Source organism: Haliotis rufescens, unplaced genomic scaffold (assembly GCF_023055435.1).
Source record: "Haliotis rufescens isolate VD_foot unplaced genomic scaffold, xgHalRufe1.0.p SCAF_82, whole genome shotgun sequence".
NCBI lineage: Eukaryota > Metazoa > Mollusca > Gastropoda > Lepetellida > Haliotidae > Haliotis > Haliotis rufescens.
The window spans coordinates 254,783-275,805 of record NW_025964375.1 but is presented as its reverse complement, the minus strand read 5'-3'; the positions used below and the strand labels follow the sequence as shown (position 1 = coordinate 275,805).

Here is a 21,023-nt window from a genome sequence, read left to right as displayed (position 1 = left end):
TTTATAGGTCTCTCCACGTGAACCTGCCATGTTTTGTTGACCCTACCCTATTTTTTAACAGTGACGTGTTTGCCTTCAAGGGTGTTAGGTATCCTGACTTACATGCACGATTGAATCATGATTACGTCTGAACGAAAAGGCTACATATATATGATGTAACTAAATTACAGAATGGTTCAGCTGAAATACATAAACAATTAGGTTAGTCCTTCGCCATGACTGTGGAAAATGTGTATTTTTTTAAAACCAAACCAATCTATACATATATAAAAGCACGTCTAGCCAGTTCTAGCCAGCTCCATACCAGTAGCAGGAAATTTATTTCTATTAATTTTAGAGGAGAGAATATTGCGTAATAAAAGATTTCATAGACTATATGTTAGTCTACATCAAGGTCTATGTATACATAAACACAGGAGTATTTGAAGGAAAGTAGTAATTACTACATATTTTCGGGCTCGAAAACGTCAATTAGGGCCTAACCATTTTAATTTTAAATTATGTGAGGATTAAGTGGCAAGCATTCGCGTACCCATTTCAGTCACTTGTAACACTAAACATTCAATATTTATTATTGAAACGTATTTCGTTGAAGAAGTTATTACGTTTGCCCAACGGGATTATCAAAATAAAAAAAGCGAGCCCCCAAAGTTACTTAAGTGAACTTAACCGGCAATTCATTGTAGATTTTACGTGTGAAAGTCAATGTGTGATTAAACTTGACAAGCCACGCCTTTGTCAATTTGTAAACCACGCCCCTCGGTCGATTTGCGTCCAAGGGGAGAAATACAACAACAAACTATACTCACGTTTTAAATCGATATTATATATACCTAAATGATAGTTTTGGTGAATTTAATTTCAGAAAAATACGGTGAGTGTGTTTAGAAAAATACTAAACCAAAAAAAATGGTTGGTTATTGTCGATACACACCATTTTAAAGTTAATAAGTCGATTTTATGTACAATAAGTTGACGAGATAGTAGCACCACTCTTCACCGCTAGGTGGAGCTAACAAACGGGGAAGTGTGAATACAGAGATGGGATGTGAAAAGTTGAACCTGTTCCATTAATGATTATATGTACGACATGGTTTAATATTAGGACTTACTGACTGATATGAACAATATGCCAGAAATTTCAAGGCAGCCAGCTTGCGACTGGGCATCACGGATTCAAATACATGGTACATTGTTCAAGAAACCGTTCGGCCATCAATCTAACAAGTGGTCGAAAAGGTAAGACATTTGCCAGTCGAAAGGCAATCATGGAAAAGTGATCCTAGAGTGCATCAATGACATTTGACATTTCGATATGTGGATGTTAACATGTGTTCGTTTAGTTTGTATTATTTGTCAAACCCGTCATGCTTGTTATTTTGTGAAGAGACGGTTGTATGGGTTTGACATATTGATTTTCTGTTTGTAAACAACACATGCTGAGGACAGACTGGTCGAGTTTAGTCACACGTGTAATCAAGTTATGAAAGTATATGACGTTCCTTTTAATATTGTTTCAGATGTGAGTGATATTTTCAGAATTCCCCTTCAAATGCCATATCATTCCATTACGTCACAGTATATACACACAGTATTTCTGGGAAATTACCGCAATTGAGGCATGTGTTCACTTCCTCCATAAAATCTAAAGCAGGCCCAGATATAGGGTATATCATGTTTGCTGCTCCAGTAATCTTATACACCGTTGGTAATAAGGTTACAGCCGAACTATTTGTATGTTACTCTATAGTTGATAATGTCATGTATGGCTAACTAGTTTAATTTGTATACTGTAGAATTGTACTTTGTACATACACGTGATATAACTTAGACTGGGTAATCGATTGTTCTTTCAGAATCAATTACTACCAGACTTTAAATCAAAGTTGAATGAGTCAAGAAGTTGACTTTTAGCTCAGGACCCTATCATATGATCAATATCAATTATCAAGGCTGTATACAGCTGGTGAAGATTACAACCACTGGCCATTTAAGTTGCAGAAGCACATCAGTGATAAGACAGACACTGAATGACTGAATACACATCCACATGCCTTGCTAGCTTCCTGATCTGATGTAGATTGCTTTGTGATTACACATACAGATTAGCTAATTAATACAGGTAGCACTAATAAAAAAGTTAGTTTTATTGAACTCAAAGATAATAATGGCCAAACCTTTTGTAGTTTTGAACACTGTATTGGGAAAATATCAAGCTGGTGGTCTTGGTGAATTAAAAGATCAGATACAGTTATGTCTAAACTATGTTTTTATGTGTGTGAGTTCTAATTGTGTATATAATGCATGCATTGGTTATGCTATCTTAGTGCTATGGTTTTACTTATACATGAGTCATACATCATATTGTTACACAGTTTTCTCGTACAGGATTTTACTTTAAGATTTATTTTGTGGCCGTTCCATTAAGATATTCCCTCAAGATTAATCATGTTGTAAGCATCAGCAGTTTAATACAAGTGACAAACAAAATAGCTGTGTATGATTGTCAGAGTTCAATGCTTTTAGCAGTAATGGACAGTATGTAGGGCTCCGATCTATGACAGGTCTCTAAACTTATATCTTAATCGTGTTAGAAATCCATTGTTCTATGATGACTTTTAGATGTTGGCATCATGTAGACTTGATTTATGACAGTGATATCAAAAGGCCATTTTTACAAAGGTATTGCTACATGTTTCGGATGGAGAGGATGTGTCATAATGATGAAGCAGGCAAACTTAAAGGTTAACAAGGTAGAAGAGTAGGGAAATGTCCAACCTATTTGACTGTTTGATCAGAAAACAGATGAGTGGTGACAAATATTAATCTAATGTTGCAAAATGTGATTGTTGAAAAACAATTGGGGTGATTGTAAGTGCAATATGTTTAGTTTGGAAATCAATACTGATTTAAATGTTTGGGTAGAATGTTCTTTGACTCTCGGTCTTTCTGCATGTTCTGTAAAATAGCAATTCCTATATTTTTTCACCAGTGATCAATTATTTGTGAAACAAGAGTGATGGTATTATTTGTGAATGGGGTATAAGGGGGTTTCACCACCTTTTTAAAACTGTGTTGGATGCAAAGGTAACTTGTACTGAATTCTGTCAGAAAAACAGAGGACTGAGAGTATAGTGACTGTTAAGGACACATTACAGAGCTTCAGATTGATACCAGTACTTATTGTAATTGGTGTAATAAGCACCTGCTGTGTTTAGAAAATTGACAAGGGGGCACTTATTAAAACCATGCACAAGTGAAATATGTTTACGGAATAGTAGTGAACAAATGTAGTTCAAATGTTGATGAAACTAAAGTGTTTTCAATATTAGTTAGTAGGCAATACAAATTAGTTAGCACCCCATCTGTGCTGCTTTTTTCTATAAAAAATGTTTGTAAATAATCTACGCAAGAAATTGCTTTTAAGCTTTACTTGCAGAGTGGTCTGGAAGTTTGTTGGGGGTTCTTATTGAAGTAGGGCACTTATTACAGCGAATATGGTAGAAATGAAGTGGCTCAATACCTGTGACATTGACAGGCAATGCATCAGAAATATGGAGTCGGAGGATCCCATTTTGTTCAGAAATTGATTGTTATATTTTTTTTTAGGGGTAAGTGACAAAGCCTTGACATTGGTGATTTAATGTACATCCATTTTCACCTCAGCACATGTTCAAGTGCTTTGAGTCATCAGGAGTAGGGTATTTATAGTTATTTTTATCACCTGCAAATATCATCTGTTATTGTGTTTCCCTTGCCTGGATTATGTTTTCCTGGTTTAAAGTTTATCAGTATAGAATCTACATCCAGATTTATGATTATGTCCTTGTCAGTGCTCATGAATATTCATGTAAATATTGCTGTCCTGGTCTCTTATGATTGAATGTCATAATTAAGGGTGTGGGGTATTATCGGTATATCGGTAAATTGAGGTTCATTCTTTCCATGATAGGTATCACAATAGAATATTTTCATGCTCGATATATTGGGTGATGTCAAAAAGCGATTTTATAGTTATTTTCTTGCCAAATGTCTTCGCTGCCCCACAGCTTGCATCCACGGCCCCAAGATGGCTGCGTATTTATTGACTGAATAAACATCATGCTGTACCAGCATCTTGTTTTGTTCCATTTATGAACAATTATTCATTGTTTAATGTATCAGATTGCTGCTGAATTCGAAACTTATTATCAAACAATATTTTGTAATACATATCGCAATACGGACTTGTGCATCGCTAAATATTGTGATACACTTTAAACCTACAATACCCATCCCTAGTTGTAATGGTTATAATTATCTCGACTAGCATGCAGTCGAAAATAAATAAAGTTATCCATTTGGTTAAATAAAAATATTTCTTCAAGTGTTACACTGTATTCACGAGCCCTCAAGTATCTTAATGTCAGAGCTGAAACGGAATGAGTATAGGCTGCAAGAGCTAAGAAGGGGTAGCAAATGGAATGAGGGTGATTGTATATTTGGAGGCTTTGTATCATGTGTATCACAACCATATCGGTTCATGAACAGATTAACTATTCATCTTGATGTTAGTAAATATGCCATTGTTAATTCCACACAATTTCTTCCATGTCGCTGTGGCAGAAGACTACATTCATAGGCTTCGGTAAGGACTACGCTGGTTCGAATCCCGCTGGCAACACGTTTCAGTAAATTGTTCTATTATCAGGATAAATTTAATGGGAAATAAAGAAGTTCCATCAGTGTCAAGGTGTGGTTAATGCAGAGTCAAAAACATAGGAGCCAATGTTTAAATCTATGCTGCCATGGTTACCGTATGAAGGTTATGATTGTCTTGGCGCTCCCATGGCTTTGTGTAGCGATACCCTGATCATCTTCTTTCTTTCATCTGATCATTAAAATTATGTTTTAATCAAGCCAAGCTTCCGTCTATTACAATTACATCAGTGCTTGTTTAACTAACCTAATAACAAATAATGGTCCATTTGTTCAAACTAGGAATTGGTTCATTTGGAAGCGTTGTTGATGGACGAGTACGGGAAGCCTAGTTGAATCAGAATCTTTAAAGTTTCTGCCAAAACTGAAATGGAATGTTGAAAGATGTTTGCTGTATCTTAAAAGATTTTCTGCATAAATGGCTGCATTTTGAAGGTTAAATCTTGAATGATGAGCCAAAGTTGTTATCTTGTCACATTCCCTCCTATTTCGGAAGAAGGTTCTGTTCTGGAGGTGTGATGGATTGTTGTTTTGCTGGACCATGTTCTCAACATGGAGGAGCACAGGTGCTGAGGGGTGTGAAGGGGATCGCCTTGCCTGCAAAGACTGCCAGACCCTGGTCATTGATAAACAGCTACCGGTAGTTAGACACAGCTTAGAGGTGCTTACTGGCTTACAGTCAGGTTGGATGTAGCAGGTGTGTGTTGGATGGAATGTGCATCTGGGTAGGGTAGAGAGGATATCTTGAAATGAATTGAAACAAAAACAGTTTAGATTTCGGATGAAATAATTGACTCTGGAGAGATCATCTTGCCAATTAAGTTAGCATCTCAGGGGGTCCTGATGGTGGCGTGATTGTAGGTTTGTGAAGCCTCGTTCTGTAATGCCGGAAGCAGTCCAGTCCGGATTTTAAGCAAATGTTATGGTTGTGAAACAATATGTCAAAGTTGTTTTTTTTTAAAAATTTAATGAGTTTTCAGTTGCAAATTTAAATTATTAAAAAACCTAGTCTTGATATATTCCATTTTGGAAATATCCTGGATCCCTGGAATTCACATAGCTTTACAAGTAAAATTCAATTTTCAAGTCCATTTGTGTTTACTAACCTATTGGCAGTAGCCTTCCCCACATTTTGAAAATCACATATGAACCTGATTTTGAGATGAAACATAAATAATACTGTTATGTTATTAAATACATATTTATGTTCACTGATGCTTCTGTGCACTGCAAATTTATATCTAAGGATATTATACATGGAACGCCTGCTTATGTATTGATTAATGTCTTAATTCTGTATGACCGCCCCCGGGGTCTAGAGGGAAAGTGGAAGGTCTGGGGTTTGATCCCTGGCCGTGTCATATCAAAAGATGTTAAGGGGTGGTTATTATTGTTACCTTGCCTGGTGCTTGGCATTAAGGGGCTATAACAAGGACTTGTCAGCTCAGAGCCCTAATAACTGCTCTGGCTAAAGTTACTTTAAATGCCTATCAAGAAACAAATGCAAATAACAAAATGAATAACAAAAATGGCAAATTAACTCAAGTATCATATGTATCGATACATTAGGTAAGCGTAGCCTCACACCCCTGCTGACTGACATTGAGAATTCCAAATATGTTCATGCAAAATTTAAGTCCTCCTCATGCCAGTTTGCGTTTTTTAACCGATATTGACCTAGGTAATAAAGACGACAGACCAAACACTGCCTACCTGACCATTTGAAAGTTCTATTCAAAATGTATGCTGGTAACATAAAAAGTCACCAGTGGATTCTTCTCTGTACAGAAGAGATACTGTAAATAGTGAAATTAATGTATCCCGAAAAGAATGCGATTGCTAGCTCCTAGCCAAAAATGTGACTCAATATGAATGTGACATCCCCCTCCCCTATAGCACCAGTGGATTAATATAAAGAAAATGTCTTCTGTCAGGTTTACAGGAGAATCCTCACCTTAATTCAACCTTACATTGATCCAATCACACACCAAATAGTACTGCTTATTAGCGCTGAGTTTTTCCGCTAAAACAATACATATTGTTTTCCTAAAAACAACAGATACTTTTTGTGTTTATTTTGTTGACTGGCATTAAAGAAAGTCACAAACTTGAAGGCGGGTGACAAAACAAAGGCTGTCAATCTAACAATTAGTGTTATGAAGCCTTTCCATGCGCACTTGCTCGTGTCGGCCTTCGACGAAGTCGCAAAGAACAAAGACACTGTGTTGCATGGGTGGCGTCTGTTTGTCCTTGCAGGTGTAATCAGTGATGACATAAGTGAGTAGAACTCTTGTCTTGACCCCAGTGTGACAATTCACAGGACGTAATTAGCGTTTGAATGACATTGTTTATATACTTGTTACAAGTGCTGCTAAAAAAACAGTGATTAGGAATATGTAGTTGTTTTGTTTTTAGCGTATGTTCAAGTTGGTATTTCTGCTATCCAAAATGTCTTATTGTTGATATAAATGCGATGTTTAATAATGCAACCAAAGACCACTCGCATTTTTCGCATTTAATTCATGCTCGCGTTAATTTCAGATTAACAGTATTAAAACACTGTCATGCTGCTTGTGCTCCAATGTTATGTTCATAGTTCTGTACAGTGGCATACAAAATAAGATCTAGCTGAAAAAGTTACGGCCAGCTTGTTAGACCAACGCTTCATCTCTGAAAATATATAATTTTGATAGAAAGAAACAACTCTATTTAAATTGAAAAGGAACCACTAAAATGGGATGGGGATCCAGATCTTGTGGAAAATCTAGACTTACTCCATTTAGGACTGTAGCATTACAGTAAGGTTTGGGCAGATGGAAAAATATTATTGGTTTTGAATTGTTTTACAAGTATGGTTTTATGCTGCTTTTAGCAATATTCCAGCAATTTCACGGCAGGGAACACCAGAAATGGGCTTCACACATTGTACCCATGTTGGGAATCGAACTCGGGCCTTCAGTGTGATGAGTGAACACTTTAAGCATGTTAACCACTAGGCTACCCCCCGCCCTCTGGGACTGTGAGACAAACTGCTAGATTGTGAGTACATGGGTTTTACAGGAGAATGCTCTTGTGATATTAGATTGATTGAAATTGGTGTTCATAGTTTGGATGCAAAACATCGTAAGACCTGCATCACTGCCAGCTTTCCTCCCATGTCAAGCTTAAATGGTGTGATACAGTGGTCAAAGCAATGGTAAAAAACATAATTGTGCATAATTTTGACATTTTTTGTAGCGTTGCTACTTTTTTAGAATATTTAATATCTCGGACACTTATATGCATGATATATACCATATTCGACGTAATAAGCGCCCTGCTCTAATAAGCGCCCACGGCGATATTTGCTAATATATTGGCTAGTGAACAATACCAATTAGCACCCCTTCCCATTGATCAATGTACACAACACTTCTTTATTCGCATATAATACGTACTAGTGTGTTGTATGCACCCTTAATTATGGGCATTTAAATTCTGGAAAAATGTATCTCTCGTATATAAACATTTCAGGCTGTCACCATAAACCACAATTTTATCTTTCAACTCTGTCTTTTTCACCAAAATAATATTCTAATAAGAGCCCCCTATTTCTAATTTGGAGAGCGCCCTGGGCGATTATTACGTGGAATACGGTACTTGACATTCCGTAACAACACTTTAACAATTACTTGGCCACAGTGAACATTGTCAACCATTACAACCACATGTCTCGCCATTCACCTGCTCACATACCTGTGTATCTCTGACATCAAAAGGCACTCTCTAATTGATCTAATCACTCAATAAGCTTACTGTTGTTTGAGGACAGGATTACAATGGTATATCTGTGACAAGGGCAAGTTGACATGCAGGTGCGATGGAGCCAGGGAGATTGATGGCTGTGACTGGTCCATCACACAGCCCATGATCCAGCCAAGTCACCTGTAATTGTCAAAATGATTTCATTTAGATTGCCCTTGTTTTCAGGTAGATTATTTGAAGTGGTAAACCTTTCAATATTTACCCTTGTATATATCATATTTACATCTTTTACATTATTTTGTTTAAGCTTAATTAATGTATAATGGACTGGTAAAGTAGTGATAATTTATGGATAACAACTTCTTTATTTACTGTAAAGTCGACGTTTCAGCATAGATCCTTATACCGTGGTCAAGCAAGGCCTTCTTGACAACGGTATAAGGATGGTCTATCACTCACAGGGTCTCGGATGGGTTCATTTTCTTGGCTATTCACTGATTGACATGCTCATGTTTTTTCTAAATTTGGTAATGATATAGTTTGTTTGTTTATTTCCTGTTTAACGCTGCACTCAGCAATATTCCAGCCACATGACGGCGGTCTGTAAATAATCAAGTCTGGACCAGACAATCCAGTGATTGACATCATGGGCATTGATCCACGCAATTGGGATTCGATGACATGCATCAAACCAAGTCAGCGAGCCTGATCACCCGATCCTGTTAGTCGCCTCTTACGACAATCAGGGCAATCTCCTTTTACGGCAAGCATGGGTTGCTGAAAACCTATTCTACCACAGATCTTCACGGGTCAGTAATAATATAGAGGAGTATGTCCTGTCAAATGTTGATAAAATCATGTTAATGACATTTGTCTTCATCAAACTCAGTGGCTCAATGAAACAGCCGTAGTGAGTGAGTTGCAAGGGCATCTACATAGAACGCCATGTAGTCGTGTAGCCATGTAGTCATCCCTCTTAGGCAGATTGCTGTTTGTAAGTACTGGTATCAGAAGGATCCTTCATTGGAGGGGGTAATCTAAATAATGCTGCCAGTGTTAATGACACCAACACTGGATCTGTGTGGTTAGAAGGAGTTCTGTGATTGTGATGAGGTGTAGGAGATTATGAGTGTAGATGAGACACTAGACCGCCCACTGCTTCCTTGTGGGGCTTTACCGCAGCCTGAGATAGCTGTGGCCACTATCTGATACCTGGCTCATCACCTGCTGGTCCGTTGATTGTGGTATCTATTCAAGCCACTGACTTGTTAATTTGAAAAATTACAGTATTTTTCCTTTATGTTATGGGAAAATCATGAGAATCTCGTGATTTCAGAAGTTTGATGTAAAATTTTCTATATATATATGTACATACACATCCTTTAGATTTTAGATTATTTTGTTTATGCCTAATTAATGTATATGGACTGGTTTAAGAAATGAAGTCCCCTGGAATGTTGGATCTTGTTAGCAGCACTTTTATTTGTTCAGCTTTGATTAGCACAATATTGTCAGTTATTCTCTAATATAGGGAAAAGATGACATATATGAATGTTGTCAGCAATATCCAAGCTGTAACACAGCAACCTGTGAATGGTCCTGTCTGGGTCAGACAGACCAGGGACTGATTGCATCCTTCACCAATGTCCAACACTGTCCAGGTATAATAACACACAATCAGCCAATCACAGAGCTTGTGCACCCGATCCCCATTTTAGTCAGTTCTGAATCCTGGTTGGAGAACATTGTAGTAATTTACTTCAAACTACATGTACTGTATTCGACATAATAAGCGCACAGGACACTCTTAAAATTAGAAATAGAGGGCTCTTTTTAGAATATTATTTTGGTGAAAAACAATAGAGTTGAAAGATCGTAAATTTCGTGGTTTATGCTGACAGCCTAAAATGTTTATATACGACAGATATATTTTTCCAGAATTTAATTTCCCATGATTAAGGATGCATATAACACACGTATTATACACGAATAAATAAGTCTTGTGTACATTGATCAATCAGAAGGGGTGCTAATTGGGATTGTTCACTAGCCAATATATTAGCAAATATCACCATGGGCGCTTATTAGAGCGAAGCGCTTATTACGTCGAATACAGTATTTAGAAATAAGAAATTGCTCTTTGCCCAAGGGATTGCTGTGATAACAGACAGATTTCTATGAACAGAACAGAACTTTCATTTGCATGCAGGCTGTTTCACATGGCATGTGAATTTCAAGATAATAAACAAAATAATCAATGGATGTGTGTAGATGCGTACAGAATATTGTCATTTTATTACCTGCCCACATCATCTTTCAAGTTTACATTTGAAGAAAATTAACTCTACATCATTTAGCTGTGCTTTGATCATATGGAGTTTCAATGAAGCTACACTACAACTGATTGAAAGATTCAGTTTGAGGTACATCTCATTTCCCTAGCTCACTCATTCATGATAAGCTCTTGATTGATTCTTACAAATGGGTAAATTTTCCATATAACCCATGGCAAACTCTGTGCTTGCAGCTACCATATCTGTCTCCCATTGATCCAAGGAGAGCAAGGTCTACCTCATGGGTTTATCAAGGTGCCCCATCAATCAAGTGGCTGACCTCTGTTCTGTCCTACTCATTCCTAATTACAGGAACACATATTGCTGTCTGACCTTCATGCTGCATCTTAGTTATGGAAACAGTATGTGAGGTGATGCTGCTTGGAATAGGATGTGTTATCATACTTCCATATCAGAATGATGAGATCTGATTGGTCCACGTGATCTTGATAAAATACTGTAACCCACCTTGGAGGGTAATAAATTTCTCAGCAGGTGAATAAATCTCTTATACCCCGCCATGAGCACTACAGGCTGCACATGCATTTCTGAACTTCAAAGCTTCTGTTTCGACAACACATTGGAAAACCCGTACCGGTACCTAAGCATTTTGGGCATGTCAATAGTTAAATGAGGAAGAAGGCATCGCTGTGATACAATTATGGATCTTGAAAGAAGTTCCTACTAGGTGACCTCAAGTCATTTGCATATTTCTCGGAACATGATACCAAGTTAACCGATTGGTTTATCACATCGATAACACATTTACCGTTTGTGTGATAATTTTACTTATTGAACAGTGGCGATTCTGGGTAAAAAGGTGCATGTTTTTGCATGTTGTGCTTGTAGTAAGGGTGATTGGGTACCAGGTCAAACTCCGAGATTGGGATGTGTTTTTTTGTTTGTTTGATGTTTGTTTTTTAACGCCACACTAAGCAATATTCCAGCTATATGACGGTGTCTGTAAATAATCAAGTCTGGACCAGACAATCCAGTGATTGACATCATGAACATTGATCTACGCAATTGTAACATGATGACATGCATCAACCAAGTCAGTGAGCCTGGCCACCCAATCCTGTTAGTTGCCTCTTACAACAAGCATGGGTTGGTGAAGACCTATTCTACACTGGATCTCCATGGGTTGATTTGGTAGGTTCGAAAGTCATCATGCCTCAATGGTATGGATTGTTGCTCATGTTTTGAGTCACTGATTTGTCTGGAAAAATATTTTTCAAATATTAAATAAAATAGCCCAAGCCACTCATTGAGCTGCAGCTTATACTACAAATGCTGCAATGTAGATCAGCTATGTAACTGTTCAGTTTGGCAATTTATTCTCCAACCATATTCAGGTATTTACTGGGTCCATCTATTGCTGAGTCCAGGAGAAATAATTAGGTTTGATCATGGGGGTCCCAGACTGGGGTCATGTGGCACACTTTACTTGATTTCATGGTCAATAACCCTTAGCTTCATATAGGTGGGGATGTCAGTGTTCATCAACTACTGACACCGTGGACTTTGAGGGTCATTTTTAATAGAATAGAAACATTAGCAGTATGGAACATGCGATCTACAATTTTTTCTTTAGTTTTGATGATCAAAAGTTTGTTCTCCTTCCCTGCATAAATTATTTGCAACAATTCTCAATTCGTATGCATGTAGGCTGTGATATTTCGTGTTCGGTGAAACCCTACATGCTAATTCTGACCTGCACCTCACTAACCAACAACTGCAGGCACTGTGTGTATATTTACTTTCAACAGTGTGACATCATGCAGGAATGTATACACTAGGTCTGAATACCAACAACAACCAGTTGGTTATTTAGAAACGTTAGGTACATTAACACAACACATGCCTGTGCCACATTCAGGGTATGGAGGACCATGTGCTGTCTGTCCTATCTTGTCCACTTCGACAACATTGCCCTGAACGTTTGTGGAGGACAGAGTTCTTATCTGCCTGTATGATGATTCTTTTATAGTTCTGTGTGGATGAGGGCCTTATTTGGCCCATTGGAAAAGTCACCTTTTCTTTTTTGTACACTTGTAAGTTCTGGACTTCTGACATCATCAAGAACACAAATATTGCTTAAATGACAGAAAATGGCTGATTATTGAAGCATCAAGATATTACTATGACCATCACGATATGCAAGTCTGACCCAAGATGATGTTTTTACCTTATGTTTGTTTGTCCAGTTTTTCTCTTAAGAAATATGCTTTGGTCAAGGACTTGCTCGTGTTCAAATGTTGGAAAAAAGTTTCTTGGAAACCTCTAAAAAAAAGCCTTTTTGACAATTCATGGGCCTTACCTGGCATTTATTATTAAGTGTTGTCATAAATGCCAAGAATGCAGTCTTATACTCATTCATATGAACTGTCATAACAGTTCCAAAAAGGTTGGCTCATTTCTTAAATTATGCAGGTCCTGTGGGTCACAAAGGGTCCTTGTCACACCTTGTCCCTTGTAACTTTCAGCATAGGGATCCCTGGACCCCCTTCATGTAATTGTATCCTGATGAGAAATGTAAGGGTCCTGCCATGCACATGTTTATGCATGGTGTAAAACCCTTGACAGTTTTCACAACGTAGTCAGACTGACAGTGGACAGGCAGTCCTTAAGAAAACAAATCAACAACTACAACACGCTCTGATATGATTGTAGGTAGCCTAGTGGCTAAAGTATTGGCTGATCACCCACGGGTTCTATTCTCAAAGTTTAAGTCAAATATATGTGTCCTCTGACATGATATGGCTGGATTAATGCTAAAAGCAACATAAAAACAACCTTATTCACTCTCATACAATTCACTTTTATGTGGGCCACATATGTCCTCAGAAAGAAGTTTCAATTACGGAAATAACAATCAAATATACATTATTGGTTACGATCAGGGACACAAAGCAGCTGATCAACTGGAGGATTCTCATACATCATTAGTTAAATTCATCAAGCAACATCTGAATCAATATTCAACCCTTTCAAAAACAGTCATTACATATAAAAGCTAGTATCACATCCCTGACATGGAAGACTGGTTTTGTTTGTTGTTTGACCAGCATTCCTCAATATTCCAACTATGTGACGCAGTCCTCAAGTTACAAATTAATTGTTATTTTCACTTGGCCGCAAAAATTATCTGTTACAGAGTTGCCATCTAACTACTGGTAAAAGTGGTTGTCCACAAGGACATGTCACTCGTTAATTTCTCCAACTCTGGTTTGTTCCTAATTAAGGCTGGACCAGACAATCCTGCGATTGACATCATAACACTTGTTCTATGCCAGTGGGATACGATGTCAGAGAGCCTGACAACCTGATCCTGATCGTCACATTTTATGACAAACATGGGCTGCTGAAGACCAATTCTTATCTGGGATCAATCTCGATGGCAGAGAGGAGATAGGTCTGCCTGGAGTCAGGTGAAGGTGACCCAGCCACACTGGCAGCGGTCCAGTGTCCATGAGAGGAGGGGGAGGAATGGGCTTGATGCACTGGAGGCTATTTGTGGACATCAGTGTCTAGCTAATACCACTACTTACAGCTTGTCACACTGATACATTTCAGGTGGCTGTCTAAAGCCCTTTGAAGGAGTCACACCAGCCTGGACGTCTCGGAAATAGGAAGTTCTAGCCTGTTTGTTGAATGGGAACACAGTCAGGTTCTAGATGTAACACAGCTTAATGTCACTTTGTCAAGGTTGTTAGAGTCTATGGTACTTTAAGAACTAGAGTATACTGTTTGTGTTGGACTTATACTTGATTTGGGGTGCATTTTTATCAAATTTTATCCAGATTATGCTTCTTCCCTGGGGTTTGAAATATGTTTTTGATATGGACACAATGAGATGTTGTACTTGAACATGCAAACAAACATTCAAAACTGTCCTAAAATGAACACAATTTCTTAAATGTGGGTTTGCACTTGAAGGAGGATTTGTTTTATTGATTTTTCCAATTGAAGCCAGTTACCTTCTGACCATGTGCAGCTGCAGCCATGAACAACGTGAAGCTGATCGATGGTTTTCTCTGTCCTCGTAGTTTCCAGATTTCAAACAGGCATCTTGTAATACTAATAGACAAGCAGAAGCCCCAGCTAGTTATACCATACATGTTTACCCTGTTGTTGTTGTGGATGGATCAAGACTGAATTTGTTTTCATCAATAAGCCATAATATATCAGTTTAAAGAATTATGGGGGGGTCTTCATCGGGGGTCCTTGTGGTTTGCAGTATAGTATTTTAATGTACGTTTCTCTAAATTTTCAAAGATTACACTTCGGTTTATGTGTCTCATATGACAAGGATCCATTGACTTCTACTCTTTATTTTGTACACTGTAAATCAGTGACCAGATTTCATCCCTGTCCAGGGGCATGCCCTGGTGGCCCAGTCATCTAAGGTGCTGCGATTCGCTGTGCAGAGTTGCGTCCCTTGGACACGCCAGAAACCTATGATTGTGGGTTCGAATCCCGGTTTGCCCCGATTATGTTTTTAGGTTTGTCAGCACCATACCTGGTAAACCGAAGTTGTAAATGTCCGAGACCTGTATCACTTCGGGCTTTCCTCCCACATTAAGCTGACACGCCGTGATATATCTGGAATACTGTTAAAAGCAGCGTTAAACCCAACTCACTCACTCAACCCTGTCCACACCTCACTCCTGAACACCCTGCATCGCATCATTTATTGTACCTTTAGATGAAGAAAGTGTGTGTGTGTGTGTTTTGCCGTCTTTCAATACTTGATGAAACAAACTACATTCATAGTCCAACCAAACATACTTGCTTCATGTAAATCACAGCAGTTGACAGTTGATGCCTTAAACAGTTTGTTTAAAACAAATAGTAAAAGTAAAAAGCTTCCTGTCTGACATTTTGAAAATATGAAAATAAATCTAATAATTAATTTAATGTGGCGGACCATGCGATATAAACATAAACAGCCTGAGTAGCGCTACACTCTGACAGCAGGTTATTTAGTGCAGATTACACAGAATATTGTTTGTCCTTAGATTATGAAGGGGTGATGCCTATTTCAGTGAACATATTTGGATAGATGATCATGATGATAACATCGGTTTCATGTTGGATACATGTTTCATGGTTGAGTGGATTTAATTTGTATGGTGCATAGAGTCATGGGAATGTTATGTGTGCATCATCAAGTAAGATAGGCCATTGATACAGTGGAGGTAACGGTACACTTTAGTAAAGTCTTTTGATCAAATGTGCACCAGTATGCCAGATTGTAGTGCTATGGTGGATCACGCAAGCTGACACGACACCATCAACATCGTACCTCTCACACATACGTGACAGGACCACAGGAACAACTTTATTCGGTGTATATATTGGTGCTCAATAACAGGATTGTTGCTAGATAATATTGTGTCCCATGTTCATACAAACAGAATGAATGCAATAAAGTTACATTTTTAGTTGCAGAATAAAATGAAATTGCAGATTCCATGTTCCATTCAGCTGACAAGCTCAGAGTGTCAGTGGTTGATTTTCTTCAATCTGACATTGAAATCCCCATCTGCAACAGGCTTAAGACTTCTGAGCATGTGCTGTGGTATGAAGTCAGTTAATCCTGCACCATGACCGTGGAATATATTTATTTTATGGAAATAAAATAATCTAGAAACGCATACAAAAGCAAGTCTAGCCAGCTCAAGGTAGCTCTATTCCACAATCAGCATAGGGAGATTATTTTTTTCTAGAGTCAAGAAGGATATTGTGTAATATAACATTTCAGAGACTAAATGTTAGTCTGGAAGTCAGTCTTGGAAATCAAATAAAGCAGTACATACACTGTGTTCTTGCTTTGAATCCCCCAAAGTACTGGGTATTAGCTGGTACTGAGAGCCACTAGGACTTGAAAATAGACAGGCCAATGTTGATCCCTGAACTAGAACTGAGGTACTGTGTTGGCTTCAATAAGAGTTAAATATGTCGTGAGAGATCAGGGCGATACAGAATAAACGTTGATAAAAATAAACCATTTTTGATAATAGTCACTGGCCAGTTATATACCCCTTCTACACTGTTATATTTTCTGTAAACATTCTATTATACTAGAATACACAAGAAAATACAGACTGTCTTGTAAATCTTCAGGCTTAAATGTACTGGGCATGCATAAAGATTACTTACAGATTGGTCTAGACACTGGGGGCGCTTATTATAATGGAGTAGGATGCTTGATATGGAACTACAGTATGTATGACTGAGGCACTTCTTCAGTTCTTGTTTTGAAGGGGCTCATTATAATGTTATCTGACAGATTGTTTTATGGGGTATAAATGAATTTTAGAACTAATGTCCATCATTGTCTGGTACCAAGGAAGTCTTGTAGATAGTCTGTGTGTCGTGCATGCATACCATGATTACCATTGTGAAAGGCCTCAATTGTTCAGATTTGTTTTGAAAAGCTCTTTCACTTTGGAACATTGTGATGTTACTTGTACTGAATACTGTTTTGGAGTAGGTTGGAGAGCATTTAACCATGAATTAGTTTGGTTACCATGATCTGCTGAATTATTGACAGAAGGGATACCTATTAACATCAATATTCTCCACATGGTGCTTTAGTTTAAAAGAAATACTGTATTTCAGTATAAAATAGGCAATGAACACGGTCTGTAAATGCATTTGATGGCCTTGCAATTCAATGAATACTTGGTAGTCTTTGTATTTTGGTCAGTTGTGTTGGTCCAATCTTTCTATCTCCGTCACTGACACTTGACACTGTAGCTGTACAACAGGTTTTATGTTACCTTGCGTATAGTTTCAACTTAAGTTCAAAGGTATTATTAAGTAAGTTCATAAATTCAAGGGGGCATGGGTGGTGGCCCAGTCGTCTAAGGCATCGCAATTCGCTATGCAGAGTTGCATCCCTTGGGCACACCAGAAACCTATGATTGTGGGTTCGAATCCTGTTTCGCCCTGATTATGTTTCTAGGTTTGTCAGCGCCATACCTGTGCTCGTGGGTTTCACCGAAGTGGTAAACATCCTGCATCACTTTGGGCTTTCCTCCGAAATTAAGCTGACACGCCATGATATAACTGGAATTCTGTTCAAAGCGGTGTCAAACCCAACTCACTTACTCATAAATTCAAACTTGTTTATTTATTAATTATCATCATCCTTGTTTATTTAAAAAGACTGTGGTTACATGTCAAATTGGTCAAGAGACACCGTAAAGGATCAGTTGGTCTGACTTGGTGCAAAATTGACAATGTGGCATCTTATCATCATAGCCCAACACCATGGATCGTTGCTCATTATGTCAACCACTGGGTTGTCTAGTCCACAGTCTTTATTTAAGGCTGCTGTCAAGAAGATGGAATGTGGTGGAGTTTGGTTTTGAACAAACAAACAAAACGTTTCCCCCAAAACAAACAAACAAAACGTTTACCCCAAAACTACCTACATGTAATCACTAGTAAGAGATAAAAATCTGCCAGTTCATTCAAGATATGCTGGTATGTAGATTTCAACGGTTTGTCAGTATCGATTTTATCATTTTCCACCAGGAGATAAATTGCTTGCTGTGTTGACATTGCGATTCTCTAGTGACAGACCTGTAAGGAAAGCCTGTCTGTCACAGATTGTTTTATTGCTAACAGATATCAGGTTAAAGTGGGGACACCACAGGTTCAGTTGGGATAATGCAGTGTGATATCTGATGTCAGCTAATTTATCCCCCGACAGGCACTTGGCATGGAACTGACATCCCTGATGTAATGTAAACAATCTAGGCTCTCCTCAAACACAATTGGAGGAGGGCTACTTTGAAACTGGAACTGTAATTCCTGTCCAAAGGAGCAAGCCATTTGCGTTGTTCAAATTTACACAGATGCTCGGCTTTATTGATTGAGTGAAAGCTGGTTCTACATTGTATCATGTGGCTGTGTACAATGTGTAGATGTTTATGGTTTTCTGGTCATCTGTTGGGGCACGGGTGGCCCAGCTGTCTAAGGCACCGCGGTGGAGAGTTGCATCCCTTGGGCATGCCACAAACCTATGATTGTTGGTTCGAATCCCGGTTCGCCCTGAATATGTTTCTAGGTTTGTCAGCACCATACCGTGCTCGTGGGTTTCGCCTAAGTGGTAAACGTCTGAGACCTGCATCACTTCAGGCTTTCCTCCCACATTAAGCTGACACGCCGCAATATGACTGGAATATTGTTAAAAGCGGCGTTAAACCCAACTCACTCTGGTCATCTGTGAGATGAAATAACCTTTTCGGGAATTGATCAGTGCAAATTGGGTCTGATTTCTTGACATTGAACTTCTATGCTTGATATTTGATCACTTTGAAGGTTGATTTGAAACTTGGGGTGGATGAATCAAAGGTGGATATTATCCATAAATAACAGATGCCTTCATTTGTTTTCAAGGTCAAAGTTGAAACAGTGGTTGATTCAGACCTTGTAGGAGTCAGTGACATTATCATGATATATGTGTTTGACATTGATATTTTTCTTGACCCCATTTAATTATCATGATAATGTAAGAACTTAGATGTTGAAAATAGTTACAGTATGTGTAAGTAACTGAAACATTCCTGTTGCTTTTTAATATGTCAACAAAATATGTGGAATAATTGTTTTAAGGTTTCTGTTATGTCAAACACACATTTTGTTTTTGTCAACATTTCGATCAAAGTGTTGTTGTTTTAGTACTTTTCTCTGATGTACTGATGAACACCGTGAGGCAGTTAAACAACAAAAGAACTAAAGGAAGTCAATTTGAAAGAATTTGAAATCTGTGATAAATCCAAGACATTTATACTGGACATTTATATGAAATTAGAATAGCATGTATCATGATTAATTGGCGGGTAGCCTATTGGTTAAAGCGTTTTCTCATCATGCCGAAGACCCGAAGCCCATTTCTGGTGTCCACCACTCACTCACTCACTCACTCACTCACTCACTCACTCACTCACTCAAAGTTGACCTGTTGCAATCCTTACAATGTCTTGTTCTGTTTGTAGATCATTTTATAGAAGATGTAAGAACATACTACTGGTGTACCCTCGTCATACATTGCTTGTTGAGCATGTTCAGCATGGCTCTTGTATTGTGACTTATCCAAACGGGCCAGAGGGGTGGCTTTGAGGGTAAGTGCTAGCTGGTCACGCCGCAGAGCCAGGTTTCATTCCCCACATGGGTACAATGTGTGGAGCCCATTGCTGGTATTCCCTGCTGTGATATATATCTGAAATATTGCTAAAAGCGACATGAAGACCTATTCAATCATTCAATTATGGAATCCTACTTATTTTATCAAGGCAATATTGATTTGGTCAGATGTTATATTATCCTAGTAACAACACGTCTTTCAATCAATACAAGCTTTCAAAATTAAATTTATGATCTGAAACTCCTGAAAGGCATCACAAAATAAGGGTACAGCATTTGTTGCTTTTTTTTTTTTTGAGTCGACCATTTGTACTTGTTACAAGCAATGTGAGTTCTAGCCTTCAGACTTTTACATATGTTGACATCCCTGGGGCATGATATAGTTGGGCCATTATTGAGATGTCAGGCAATTTAGAAATATGTACACTGTCAGCCACGTCTGCTTGCTGCCTGGGGATATTTAAATGTATGGCATGTAGCGGTGTTTTTGGTCGGCAATAAATGAATGCGAAAATAAAAAGAAGACGACTGCCCCTTCCTGCTGCGGTGTGTGGACACGGTCGATCAGTGTGTAGATGTAATAGTCTAGTCTATGTTTTATTGATTCTGTATGTTGTGGTTAGTTATTCCTTTTACCGTCCAGACATTGTGGACCGAGAGATTTAGAGATTGGGTGTTATCGGTGGTTCATTGATTGGCCGAGGGTGCAGTTAACATGTAAGGTATCTAAAAAAATGTGGGGCGCACTCCATGCAGCCCCCTCTGGATCCACCAGTGGTTGTTTTACAACAAGAGACCCGTGAAGATCGGGGGTAGAATAGGTCTTCACCAACCCATGCTTGCCGAAAAAGCTACTATGCTTGTCGTAAGAGGCGACGTAACAGGATCGAGTGGTCAGGCTCACTGACTTGTTTGATGCATGTCATCGTATCCCAATTGCGTGGATCGATGCTCATGATGTCAATCACTGGATTGTCTGGATTATTTACAGACCACTGTCATATAGCTGGAATATTGCAGAGTGCGGCGTTCAACAACTATCTCCACCGACAAGGCCATTAGTGAACCACACTTCTACATGTTGCC

At 38.4% G+C, this 21,023-nt stretch overlaps 1 protein-coding gene across 9 annotated transcripts in view; it reads left to right on the top strand.

Moving 5' to 3' along the window:
- Positions 1-1,015: 1,015 nt before the first annotated feature.
- The window catches only part of LOC124144149 (pleckstrin homology domain-containing family D member 1-like), an 88,326-nt gene continuing 68,318 nt past the window's right edge, over positions 1,016-21,023 (top strand). For all 9 annotated transcript variants that reach the window (XM_046513412.2, XM_046513403.2, XM_046513446.2 and 6 more), the window contains exon 1: positions 1,016-1,239. In XM_046513412.2, the coding sequence (XP_046369368.2) occupies positions 1,121-1,239 (119 nt within the window). In that variant the 5' untranslated portion in view covers positions 1,016-1,120. The remainder of the gene's footprint in view (positions 1,240-21,023) is intronic.